General features: G+C 39.9%; 1 protein-coding gene across 2 annotated transcripts in view; it reads right to left on the bottom strand.

Annotated features, from left to right (window-relative positions):
* osbpl9 (oxysterol binding protein-like 9) overlaps positions 1 to 11,359 on the bottom strand; it is a 32,165-nt gene extending 20,806 nt beyond the window's left edge. Inside the window, exons 1-3 of one of the 2 annotated variants that reach the window (XM_020613009.1) lie at positions 10,975 to 11,359; positions 10,091 to 10,141; positions 6,853 to 6,931 (exon numbers count right to left, since the gene is read on the bottom strand). In XM_020613009.1, coding sequence (XP_020468665.1) covers positions 6,853 to 6,931; positions 10,091 to 10,141; positions 10,975 to 11,085 — 241 coding nt within the window. In that variant the 5' untranslated portion in view covers positions 11,086 to 11,359. The remainder of the gene's footprint in view (positions 1 to 6,852; positions 6,932 to 10,090; positions 10,142 to 10,974) is intronic. The other variant, XM_020613008.1, reaches the window with a different exon arrangement.
* Positions 11,360 to 14,253: the final 2,894 nt, after the last annotated feature.

Raw genomic sequence — 14,253 nt, 5'->3', positions numbered from 1 at the left:
CACAGTAAAAATACTATAACTCTAAGAGCTGTGAAAAAAAAAAAACAAAAAAAAAAAAAAACAAAGATATATGCCACTGAATTACCTGGCAAACAATATCCTGTGAAAGCATCATTTTTCATTGAACTAGAAACAAGACAGTGCAGCAGATGAATGGCTGTGCTAGCTCAGGGGCTGAACAGTGCTACAGCAGAAAAGCTTTTAAAGACATTAAAAGGCAGCCGAGTCTCAGGCCAATCCACTCAAACTGCACCTCAGTGCCCTCTCACTTTGCCTTCAGCCAAACCGACTCTCCAGAGGAACAGGCTGCTGCGGCTAATGTTGTTTGGCTCTATTCATGACACAAGAGAAATAGTAGCACTCCCATTCAACAAAAACAAACACCATTACTGCACAGTGTGAACTGTGTTACAAGTCCAATCTTGGTCCTAGTCTGCAACTCACCTCTATCCTGCGATTTAGTTCCCCAGGTAAGCTGTTAGTCCACTCAATAAATCTACAGTATGAGCCGGTCACATGAGGTGACACGCCAGAAGTCATGACACTGTCATCTGACATAAACCTTCATTGTTAATCTGCATAGTTATAGATTAGCTACAAGCAATCAGCAAGCCATTTGCTTGTTAAACATTTACTTTTCTTGAATTAGAAAAGGACAAGTCAAACTCAGAAGAATGGACAAGATGGGATAAGATCTGGGTAAGGTTTACAACAGTCTGACCACGGTGTAGAATAGCAGGTATCCTGCCACCCTATGAGTATTACTTAGAAGTTAGCATAGTAAGAATCATAATCAAAAGTCACAATATTAAAAACTTCTCCTGTAACTCTTCACAAACAATTAACAACATACTTGAGTTTTAAGATGCTGTTCCAATCCAGTAAGGCCGAAACAGTCTCGTAGCCCAGGTGCTAAGTAGCATCGTAACAGAGGTTGGTGCGTAGACTAAACCCTATTAGCGTAGGCTCAAATTACTTCTCTGCAAGATGAATGGCAAGGCTAGATGAACAAGCACATAAAGGAGGTAATGCACCTCACATAATCCACCCACACATATAGTACCTTCCTAATAGTTACAGACGTCCTTTATTAGAGGAGGACCCATAATAAACACACAAGTTCAGAGCAGAAATAACCCCACAACTGCAAAAGGTAATACCTGGGGGAAAAAAAAAAGACACTTGACTACTGGTGCCAAATAAAATGTTGGGTTTCCACATACACAGCCGGTGAAGAGCAACAGACCTCAGTCACACTGCAGTTCACTGTTCTGGCGTCTACACGGACAGTGGAGGTCTACTCACATCCAGCATGGGGAAATACTGCATGTTTGTAACTAAGGGTATTTGTTGAGGTCATTTTTAATCATTTTCACATAAAACAACATATCTCACTACCGCTGAATTGCAAAACACAACTACTATAGACGTGATAGGTAGAGCTGCCACACCAAGAGGAAAACCAGCATATATACATATACGGTCAAGCCCGAAATTATTCATACCCCTGGAAAATTCTGACTTAAAGTTACTTTTATTCAACCAGCAAGTATTTTTTGACAGGAAATGACACAGGCGTCTCCCAAAAGATAATAATACGATGTACAAGAGGCATCATTGTGGAACAAAATATTTCTCAGCCTTTATTTACATTTGAACAAAAAGTGGCATGTCCAAACTTATTCATAGCCTTTTCAATAATCAATAGAAAAGCCTGTATTGGCTATTACAGCAATCAAACGCTTCCTATAATTGCTGACCAGCTTTTTGCATGTCTCCACTGGTATTTTTGCCCATTCATCTTTAGCGATGAGCTCCAACTCTTTCAGGTTGGGCAGACTGCCTGATGTTGTTGAGAATTTTGATGTATTGCTCCTTTTTCATGGTGCCGTTTAGTGTGATTAGGTTCCCTGGTCCACCGGCTGAAAAACACCCCCAAAACATTAGGTTCCCACTACCATGTTTGACAGTGGGGATGGTGTTCCTAGGGTTGAAGGCTTCTCCTTTTTTACACCAAATGAAGGCTACATCATTGTGGCCAAACAATTCAATTTTTGTTTCATCTGACCATAAAACAGAAAACCAGAAGTCTTCTTCTTTGTCCAGATGAACATTTGCAAAGGCCAAGCGGCCTTTTGTGTGCCTTATCTAGAGAAGTGGTGTCCTCATTGGACTGCGTCCGTGGAACCCAGCGGTGTGCAATGTCCATTGGACTGCCTGCCTTGAGATGTTGCCACCCGCAGAGTCCATATTCATCAAGATGGCCTTGGTGGTGATCCTTGGATTCTTTTTTTACCTCTCTCACTATCCTCCTGGCCAGCACAGGTGTCACCTTTGGCTTCTGATCACGTCCTCTGAGATTTTTCACAGTGCAGAACGTCCTGTATTTTGTAATAATACTTTGCACTGTAGCCACTGGAACTTCAAAACATTTAGATATGGTCTTATAGCCCTTTCCTGACTTATGAGCAGCCACAATGTGCAGCCGCAGGTCCTCAGTGAGCTCCTTTGTCTTAGCCATGACTGTCCACAAACCAACAGTAGAGAGCTTCTGTTTTTCACCTGTTGAGTTGATTAAAACAGCTGTTCCCAATGAATCAGTGTAATTAGGATGCTTTAGAAAAGCTTGGACTATTTGGAATGGTATAGAACTTTGGATTTTCCCATAGACTGTAACAGTTTGCAAAGGGTGTGAATAATTTTGGACATGCCACTTTTTGTTCAAATGTAAATAAAGGCTGAGAAATATTTTTTTCCACAATGATGCCTCTTGTACATTGTATTATTATCTTTTGGGAGACGCCTGTGTCATTTCCTGTCAAAAAATACTTGCTGGTTGAATAAAAGTAACTTTAAGTCAGAATTTTCCAGGGGTATGAATAATTTCGGGCTTGACTGTATATGTCTGTTATGTACCTGATTGATAGTATACAATTAACTTAAACCATAATACAGAGAACACCTGACCTGTAATCTAGTGTCTATTAGTACTTGAAATAAAAACCCATATTTTATTCAAAAATGACATACCTTAAAAAATTGCAATTACAGGATAGTGCCTCACTGAGCAGCAGTGATCCATTTCCTGTCTTTAGGCTTTAGAGGTCTGTATGCACATGTGCCTGAATTCTCTCTCAAACAATCTATACAGCCAATGGCTCAACAGTTCTTTAACCTTTAGCACAATGCACCCAGCAGACACTGAGCTTTTGTGCATTTGCCCCTCAGCGAGAAGCAGCAGACGTCCACGTACAGTGATGTAATGTGCATGCCCTCTATTCTGTCTACTTGATTTCCATACTCGTTTTTATCTTGAAGCATTTTTGCCTTTATACTTTAGTGTAAACTAAAGAGCTGATAGAAAGTGAGCTAGAACACACACCAGGGTCCTTGACTTGAGCTAAAACCAAGAATACTAGAATTATGTGTTACAGTATCTCAAGCCCTTTTTGCACTGTTACTTTAACCCATGTATTCATAGTGGCATACTGCTGACATCAGCTTATACCTACTTGAAAAGTAACATTAACACTGGTGCAGTATCATTTTTATGCCAACCTAATATGTCACTTCATACGACTGCCAAATTAGTTACACAGCAAAAACCGTCATGGCCTTCTTTTAAATTAACTTAACACAAATGTGCCTGAAAAACTTGACCTGATTTTTTAAAATCTGCTGATACATTTTAAACTTCTGCAATTCTTTCTTTGACAGGTTATTTTCCAGCACTGTAGCTTGTTACCGTTACATGTGCCTGCACATTAAATGTACATAACGAAGGCACTGGTATATATAGTGATGAATCTACCATTGTCATGAAGACAATGTCATAATGGACAAGTGTCAGTCCTGTACAGTTACCACACACAGACATATCATGTCTGGATAGACAAATTAAGACACTGAGTTAACAGCACCAGTGGTGTTTTCCTAAACAAAAGATTTCCTCTCATGTCAGAGGTCAGGGTACCCATCATAAGATGTCCCTTTACAATTTTCAGCCTCTTCCCCATAATGCTGCTGCTCCTTTCTCCAAAAGGCCCCTGTGAATAGTTCGTCTCTACCCTTCGTTTCCTCCTCTGCCATCTTCAGAGCAGCTGATGAAATGTCCTAGTGCGTGCTACAATGGCCTGGACTGCTATCCGTCAATACTGTGGTTATTCAGATGGGCTACAAAGCAAATGCACAGTTCACAATAAATATAATTGGAGGTCACTAAGGTAACACTGTCTTAGTGAGATTAAGTATCTGTTCAAGGCTTTGCTCATTTAATCTGTGACTTAGCTCCAGCTATGTGGAAACTGGGTCATATGGGATATGAACTTGGTAATACCGTTCTAACTAAATATACCAGTCATGCTGCATTCCCAAAAAGAACACAGTGCACAAAAACAGTGACGAGAACAGAAAGGGTAGTTGCAGTGAGGACGGACGCTGGAGGGAGGTTACAAGAGAGAGGGGGCATGAAGGGGGTCTCATCCTGGACTGATGCCGCGAGGCAGGTTGGGAAGCCTGACAGAGTGGGGGGAGGAGATGAGAGATTGATAGCTACTGTAGATAAGAGTGGGCCAGTGAAAGCAGGGGGGGAGGAAGAGGAAAAGGGCTCTCAGACAACTCTGATGCACCGCCAGGGGAGAGGGGGTGATGAATAATAGATGCTTCTCTAAATAGAAAGAAAGCTAGTACAGAGCTGCACTCTTAGCTAGCACAGTGTCTGGTCGGCTCAGACCTACACTTCAACCTATGAACTGGACAGTCCTCTAAGAACACAATATCACAAAAAACACAGTGATAATGTGCTATATACACACACACACACACACAGACAACTATTTTTGTCATTAGAAATGTAAATTCTGGTAAATACTGTTCTTCTATGACTTGTGCCTTTCTTTACCCCTTTTAATACTGCTCTACCCATCACACAGAGAGAATGAAACACATATATATATACATACACACACAGATACATTCAAATACTACTGTGAATCCTGGGAGACTGACTTCCTAACATGCTCAGACCAGAGTGTTTTACAGGAATGGAGAGACATCCTCCTTCCTGTGCATCTCTTCATATCCCAGCTAACAGCTGATATACCCAGAATATTATGTTCAGCACACATTCAGTTCTCAATTTCAGCCCTTCTCCTCCTCCAATAGTGACACATGAGATGATGTAGGGCTCCGAGTATCTGGAAAGCAGATGTGCCTCACGGTGACATTTCATTGTTTTCTGTCAAACAATAAAGGGGGTGGGCCTGTGCAAGGATATGTTGCTTTCAAACATACCTACTGCTGATTTAACTGATCCAAAAATTGTAGATATTTGTCATTGGTCAAGAAACAGTTAAATTTAACACAATCTTCTGAAATTCTAATGTCTTGGTGTATTGCATAGCCAACATATTTACTACACGTTTTAGCTTTGTCTGTATTGCCTTTATACACAACACCAAAAACAAATTTCTCTCTTTGACTGGATCAATGATGGTCTTTGAATAATGCTCTTAAATGTGGGCTCCTACATTAGAACAGCATTTGCATACACTGCAATTGAGGCACTATGCCAATGACTCAGATTGACTGTAGCACACATTACCTCATTGTTTTTCCAAACAAGTAAAGAATAGTAACAAACATCCTCCTGTAAATAACACGCCTCATCTGTGCAAACATATGATTACTCTATGACAATACATATCCACTCTGGATTAATTACTCACAGCCGACAGCCATGGAACAGCCTGCTTCACACTGTTCTGAACTGTCCTTGAACCTTGATAACAAACCAGTACTCCCGAGTACTGCAGAACATACTGCTCCACCCTGACTATACATCCCAGAAGACAACCAAACAGCGCCTCCTCTCAATCCTTTCGCCCGGGACTGGCATGCATGCAAACCATGAGACGTGCATGGTTTTCTCCTTACCCTTGCGTTTGTAGAACCACAGCATACAGCTTCGGAACACAGACATGGGAGAGGGCATGGAGGAGGTGAGAAGGGTGGGTGGCCCATGGACTGTGGCTGGTGACCCTCGCGAGGGAGGTGAAGGAGGGGTGTTGGCGGTGGAGCGTGAGGGGGTTGGTGTGGCAAAATGGATAAAAACGGACAGATGGAAGGACAGATGAAGGAATGGTGGAGAAGGTTAGTTAAAGACCTGGCAGAGTGAGAGAGTGGAAAAAAGCTGTCTGCAGTATACTGGACTGGACAGCTCCCTGTCAAAAAGGAGGGAAGGGTTGGCAGGACGGGAGGGGTGGGGGGGCAATGCTGTTGTTGTCCCTGTGGAGTGACTGGTGGTTCAATACCAAGCAGCAGCAGCAGCAGTGTAGCGAAGGGCAAACACCAGCAACCAGAAGAGACCTGAGCTCAGCTTCTACCTCAGCAGTATTCCCTTATTAATCCCAGCGGCTCAACTGCTGAGACACAGAAAGCAGCAATCTTCCTCCTCAGCTATAGTCGGGAGGGCTGAAGGAAAAAATAACCCTTACTTGCTCGTTCTGTTCCAGAGAAATCTGTCTAGCTTGCAGTGGAACAAATCTTGTTTATTTACCAAAATAAATATCAGTCCAACTTCACAGAGCTTGCAGACGTTCCACGGGAAGAGTGAAAAGGCTTGGGCATTGTGTAGATGCCTGTGTGCATGTGTTTCCTGGTATTAGAGCAGACCAATCCAGTCTTTAAAAGGTGGGGAGGGAAAAATGAGTGCAAGAGAGAGTGAGAGAGGGACCAAACAGACAGCGGGGATGGATGCAAAAGAGAGAAAGAACACAGAAAGCAAGCCGGACAGCAATGCAGAAAACTGGGAGAAGCATAAAAAGAACAAAATCAAAAGGGGGGACACCTCACCTTGGAAATGGAAAGTCTTCTGGTCCACAGTGATGGTGAATGTGCTGTCGTCCTCATCATCTATGCCGATCACAGCTCCCTGGGCAAACAGAGTAAGAGAGTGATAGGAAAAAAAAGCAGGCACTCAGACAGCAGGACACGTCATACTCCAGTTTCCATTTCTATCTTAAGGCCCTCCACATGTTCCTGCAGCCCCCTGAATGAGTCTTTTTCATAAATTACCCATGGTCCATCCAGCAGCACGCTCTCTCCAAAAGCGCACACTCCTCATGCCTTATCAAATCTTTCTCACAATCACACACACATATATATGAGAGCAGCCTTTTGGAACATGGGAGAGAAGAAGGGAGGGGAGGAGGAGGTGGGATCTGGGAGCGCGACAGAGGAGAAAGGCAGGATAGGGTGGAGAGAAACAGACACTGGGGACCAGCAGCTAGCAGCCAACTGCAGAGAAACAGCCTGCTGGCTAGCTGGGGCATTAGCTCCTAGTAACAGAAACAGGGCGTGGAACTCAGAGCTTCCATATAAAGAAAAGTGTCAAGCATAACATATAAATACTAATAAACTGCTTTAACATACATTACAGTCCACTACAATAGATTAGGCTCATTTGACCTTTTCATTCATAGAAACTGGGATATTCTCAGAAATATCCCACACTTAGTTTTATCAGAACTACCCAAAATTTCTTATAATAAAGCCTCTACTTTCAGACACTTTATAGTAAGCTGAGAGAAACTGGTTGCAAAGACGACTATTATATGGAGGGACAAAACACTGCCCTCATAAAATTGATCTACCAGATATAAATGTAGGTAATTAAAAAAAAGAAAAAAGAAAAATTGTTCTTATTCTAATCTCTGTAAATGTTTCTACATTGGAGGCACACAGTCACAAGGACCAAGTAACATAATGAAAGTCTTGATTGTGAAGGAGAAGAATACACTGAACTGTCCTTCACAGGTCATGTCTGGTAACAAGAGAACGTTAATCCTGACGGATTTTCAAATTTCACGCATGCGTTACATCCAGATTACACGCCGAGATTACAAACACTGTCCATGATATAAATGTCTTATACTAAATGAGCCAATTTGTCACTGTGATCATGAGATTCTGCAATCATTTCATGATGTGATGAAATGTTAACTTCAGTGCATGATCTATAAATTAAACCAGATATCATTTATAGAAAGTAACTTTCTGCTTTTCCCGTTTTAGGGGTCGCCACAGCAAATCGTCACACTGACGGCTCGCATGTTGACATTTGGCACGTGTTTTACGCCGGATGCCCTTCCTGACGCAACCCTGACTCGAACCCGGGCCACAGCGGCAACAGCGCTGCACCTTAACCACTAGCCTACCATTGACGGCAAACCAGATATAATTTAGAATAATGGAATATCCTGCCATGATTCAACCAGTCAGCCTTGACCTCATAAATTACCGTGAAATTCAAGTGACACAATGGTAATGATTTATTGAAGTTCTATTGTAGTGGACTGTGCTATTTTCTACACATTTTTCTGGACTGGGGACAACACATTCTAAAGAAGTTGAATAATTTGACTCAACTTGTGACATTAGAAGATAATCTGACAAACAATCACTATAACAGTTTTAAAGGTTATGGCTACACTGTTGTTTCATGTTTGGTTTAGCAAGACCACAAAAAGAGCCAGTAGGAAGAACATATTGTAAGAGGTTCATCAGTTTCAAGATTAATTCTAAATTTTGTCCAAGAGCAGTGAATGCTTACAACAGCATACAATTTTAACAGACAAGGGTTATTCAGCTTCATGTTACTGTATAATGCAACAAATTAAAGCCGCACTGATACAACCTTAACTGAGAGCTTTGACCCATTACTGTATGTTCATAAATAATGCTGGATCCTCTTTTCAGGTAGTTTCAGGAGATACTGCCACTCTTCAGGGAGATCTAATACAACATTGTGGGGTGCTCAGCAAAATCTTTTGTCCTTAATCAGGTGTGGTGGCATAAAAGAAAAAAAAGTGGTTTTGGCCACCACTTATTCTCATGAGAAACTTTACCACATTGATACATAAACAACCATCTGACAAGCAACATGAGGGACACTCGATATGGGGCTGACAAGGTCAGGCTGCGCAGGCACAGGTTCTCCATGTGAATACTGGAGGTGGCTTGAAAGTTAACTTGTAAATTTGGGAATTTGGAGGAGGAGGTGCTGCAGTACCTAATGGGCGCAGACAATGGGAATAAGCTTTCATTACTCACAAAAGCTCAGTTCTGTTGATTAGCATTTCATACTAGACTCTGTAATGACATACAAAGTTATCAACTCAACCTTTAGGCACACTTGCTTAACAACTTAACAACAGTAAATACACAGGGGAGGGAGATGTCATTTGTTATGACTTTTGTCGTTATTCACTATTTCTATTAGCCTAGAAAGGACCAAGATCGGTTCTCAAATCTTCAAAGCCGACCTACCAGCAGCAAAACACTAATTCAATAAGGAAAGAGAACCAAATGATTTCCAAAGGGTTTTATAACAGGTTATCTTAAGTAAATGTATGCAATCCAACCTTTTAACTCTGGCACTCTGCTGGCTTCTTTGTGGACAAATCCAACACCCTATATTTACAAGAAATGATTGCTCTTTGTTTCAGTGCTAATTAGGACCAGTCCCTTGAACACCCTACTACTTCAGGATCTTCCCTTCCTCTCCTTAACAAAGGTAGCACAACAGATATTGTAGTACTGCAACTGCTGCCATCTAGTGGAAATTACTTAATATCATAAAAGGGCAAACGTCTATTGGAAGAGCATAAACAGTGTAGTGTATCAATAGAGCTGTGGATATGGCTAAAGCAACCCATTTGAACTGGACCAACAAATCAGGGAAATTAGTGAAGCTATCTTCTGGTACAAAGAACAAGTCTATCTCTATCCCTTGCAAATCAGATGAAGCCTCCACCATACTGTGTACTGTACTGTGTATAGCCCAGTGGTTCAGAAAGACTGCATTAAACAAGAAAATCTTGTCAGGCAGTGGAGATACATAGGTTCTAAAAACGTGAAAGATGATATGTGCTTTCCTAGCGCATATCCGCATTTTCATAGGAAAGAAGTCGGCATAACACTCATAAAGGCTTTTCAAAATATTTGGTTAGCAATTCAGTCGAGCATGCAGAGTAGGGAATGAGCTGATTAAAGTCAAAAGTCAGGACGGCTTTCACCCTGAAAATCCTACCCTGAGTCGCACACAGCCTCTTCTGGATCCTCGCATCATCTTGTCCTTTGACTGTAAACCAACAACAGAACAAACTGGGAATTAGGACAGCCAGTAGTATGCAGAGCAGGGTAACTTGCCAAAGGCTTTTAAAATAAGAACATCTGCACTAAAACCATACACGACATGAAGACAAAAGAATATGTAAACTTTGTAAGATATAAAATGTTAATTTACTGAAATTGAATTTTTTTTCTGATATTAAACTCACTTAATTGAAAATGTAGATACATTTAGTTGTACATTAGATCAGGGCTTTCTGAGATAAGTGGACAGTCCTTAGTTATGTTCCTTACAACGTGTTTCTTGTCTGCTTACTCTCGTCATCACTAGTAGGTAATAAGAATAACGTTACAGGAAACTCAGCGCTGTGGATTTTATCAAAGCTCAAAGTAGCAGCCACTGGCTCCTCCCGCATAGTCTTGTTAGCCATCTGGCTAACAAACCAACGGGTGTGGGACTCTTAACTACCTGGAACAAATGTCATCTCGCCAACATAAATAACTATATAATTCTCTTATTTAATACTGCAAACTATTTACAACAATGTTTCGACAAGTGTTGTGTATATCTGCAGTTAGCTTTGCTAGCTACCTAGCTACATTAGCGGAAGTGATAAAACCAGGCACTCGATTCGTCAGTTAGTCTTGGATGGATTTTGCTATTGGTTAACGTGGGAATCTCTCATCAGGGAGACGCCTATTTGTGCCAGCTGAGACTCCCAACTCCTGACAAACACAAGGCCTTTTATCTCACTTGGATTCGACAAACAGCGACAGCTTCTACAGTCTCTAACCTCTCTAGCAGACCAGTTTAGCGTTTACAAGCTGTGGGTATAGACATACCGTGTAGTATGACAGCAAGCCAGCATTGTAGTCCAGAACAAACCAACGATACTGCCACCCTTTCATGACGTTTGTCCACTTGCTTAGCGGTCCTTCCATGATGGACGCCATCTTTACAATAAGCTACGGTAGGGGAGGAGTCGGATATGGTGTGGGCAGGCGTCACGAGCAAGATGATGATGTGATGACAATGCATGTATAAGTTACTGAACGGGCCAAAGGGATCAGGGGCCCCCTGGGCCAGAGCTTGTTAATGAAGTGACTGTTAACATTTCTAGTTACAAAGTCAGTCAGCAACAAATAACAGATAGCTGCAAAGAGAGACAAAATGAGCACAGGGGCATGCAAAACAGCTTCATAGACAAAACAAGTAAAACACAGACAACAATAACCACAAAGAGACACAAAACGACTAAAAAGAGAAGAAAAATAACAAATAAACAAAAAAGACCAAAAAGTCACAAAACACATGGCTACAAATATAGACAAAATGACTAAAATGAGTAGCATAATGACCATACAGATATAAATTAACAAAATATAGGTATAAAATGACTAAAAAGATACACTTTTTAAATCTGGGAATCTTGCTCCTTATAATCTGCCCATGTGATAATGATGATGATCCCTGAAAACCAGGGATATTGAGTTGGCCACCCCTTTTACAGAGTAAAAGTCAAGGGTTTTCCTTAAAACCCATTAACCACAGAGACCCCAATTCTTATAAAAGTATTTCCTCTTAAACATCTTCTAGATGTGAAAAAGGTTCTGGTTAACAAATTAATTTTAAAAAGTCAAATGAATCAGAAATAGATGTGTTAATTGATTTTAATGCAAAATGCCAAAAAAATCTGTATTCTCAAATGTCCATAGCCATTTTTGTTGGTTTGGTCTTCTTTGGTTTTTGAGATTTAATGAGGAAAAATATTAATTCCAGACCAAATACCTTTGAAGTACTGAGCACTTGAGTCAAATACCACCCTGATCTGTGATGTTTTTTTTGGGTGATAAACGGCGAAGGACGGCAGGTACCAACACTGCTCCGTGTTGAGGCGCTCTACGGCTTGAGGTCGATTGTTTGGAAGATGTTGTCTTGATTGAACAAATGGAAGTGGGGCAAACCTTCTTCAGCTTTTTTTGATGGAGCAAATAAGTATTTTTTTTTTACATAACTTCCAATGAGTCAGAACAATTCATGACTTGGAAATGGAATTTGTTAGACAATCTCAACATAGGACACAGTGCTTCTTAAATTTGGCTTTAGGACAGCTCTCGTTAATATAAAGACTTGTAAAATGTTAATGAAATCCAACCCACAAAACACACTAACTCCTCACATTTGCCTGAATTACCCTACAAAATGTTTGTGAGGCTGAAGAGGCTCGTGTACCTTTGCTCTTGAATGCAGAAGACTCATTTCACCCATAATTATCTACAACCGTTAAGAACAACCAAAAACAGTGTTCATCAATATCTTTATTTACAATAGACTTAACACTGATAAGCAGAACTTCACAGTAATATAACGTGAGCTTTAAATAAAAAACAAAACAAAACAAAATATATCATTTGTACAATAAAAAAGTTAATGTTAACATCTTTGCCATATTTCATCAATGTTTATATTCACATATTCCACTGTGTTGTGTCTGTGTGTTGGTTGACATTGCACTTGTACAACAAAAGACATGGCCTTTGGTATAATGATGTGTATGCACCATCTCCAGAGCTCTTATCCAAAATAGTGAGATATAAAAGAAAAAGACATACAGAACAAATGTATGCAACATAAATGAAAACAATACAGAGGACAGATAAAAGGAATGAACCAAAATGTTGCGGTCAAATAAAATATTTACCTGCGTTGATTCAGACATCAGATTTGGGAAAAACAAAAATCACCACTGGTATCCAATCATTTCATCGACACTGTAGTCACTAATTGAACATCTACGTTTTATTAAAAAAAATATCCAGGTTGGAAATGTGTTTTTTCCAGAGAGATGTACTAAAGGTCAGAATCAGTAACTTAAAAGAGAGGCTAGACTGGTGCTAAGTAATTATTAAGAACATTTTTTTTAGATTAAACTTCTGATGTGATCACAACACGAGACAACAGAGCAGCTTGAAGTGACTCGTATGTCATTTGTTAAAGAGAAAACATAACCAGGTGTGGCAGCACTAACAGTGTTAACGGCCACCAATAAATGACCTTAGTAACTGAGAACATAATCTAAATGGACAAAAGCGCACATTTCGGGTTCAAGTTTGTGTCTGACTTTCATCTCCAAAAGATAAAAATGCGTGGAGCCAAAAAGATATCTATCTTCATCACGTGGCCAATGAAAGATAACACAGAAATGTTTTAATGATGGACTTAAACATTGCCATACTGTGATTTCTAGCAATGATAGTGTAGTTCACAAAATTGATTTGTTCATAAAAAGGCACCATGAATCATGGAACAAAAAAAACAATCCATGTTATTTAAAACTCACAGTGAATAGAAATTAACCATCACGTTGTCTTGAAACATCCTGTTTGGCAAGAAAAGGGACATTTGTACTAATACACAGTGACATGATATGAAATGCATCACAAAACAAGTCGACAAGAACTTTTACTTGGCAACCAATCAAGTGTCATTAACAGACATTTTGAGAGTGTTACGGGCCCGCGGTGTTTATCGATTGCATTTTCTAATATTAATATGCAACACGTGTCAATGAATAAATGTGTCTGAGGCCATATCCAGTGTACATTAAATGTGAGACAAAGCAAAAAAACAAAACAAAACAAAACAACAGAAATAAAAAATAAAATAAAATATGCAATTTGTGTGCACTGTACACAGTTTAGTTTGTTCTGAAAAATCAGAACAGCTGTTTCTGAACTTACTGTGACCAAAATTAGAAGTACAGGGAAACAAACTGTAAAAAAAAACATAAAATAAACTAAATAAATAAAAAAATTGACACCTTAAGATATTAAAGATAAAAGCAAATGAACATTTGACCAGGTTCAAAACCGAAGAATAGTACATTCACAAAGCAGATTTTCAGATCTGGGTGGATGGGCTTCAGTCTCTTCAGTCAAAAACATTGCTCCTTATGAGGTGACCACACATAAATCTTTTGTTTCCTGGATATGAAATAAATCAAATATTTACATAACTTCTCTCTCAAAATAGGTCTGTGCTTTTAATAAAAAAAAAAACAATAATTTAAAATTCAAGTTCATTCATAGACATTCTAAAAAGTATTTTTCTTTGAACCAAGT

Source organism: Monopterus albus, unplaced genomic scaffold, assembly GCF_001952655.1.
Source record: "Monopterus albus unplaced genomic scaffold, M_albus_1.0 scaffold129.1, whole genome shotgun sequence".
Classification (NCBI taxonomy): domain Eukaryota; kingdom Metazoa; phylum Chordata; class Actinopteri; order Synbranchiformes; family Synbranchidae; genus Monopterus; species Monopterus albus.
Note: the sequence above shows the minus strand (reverse complement) of the source record. Positions and strands in the feature narration are given on the sequence as shown.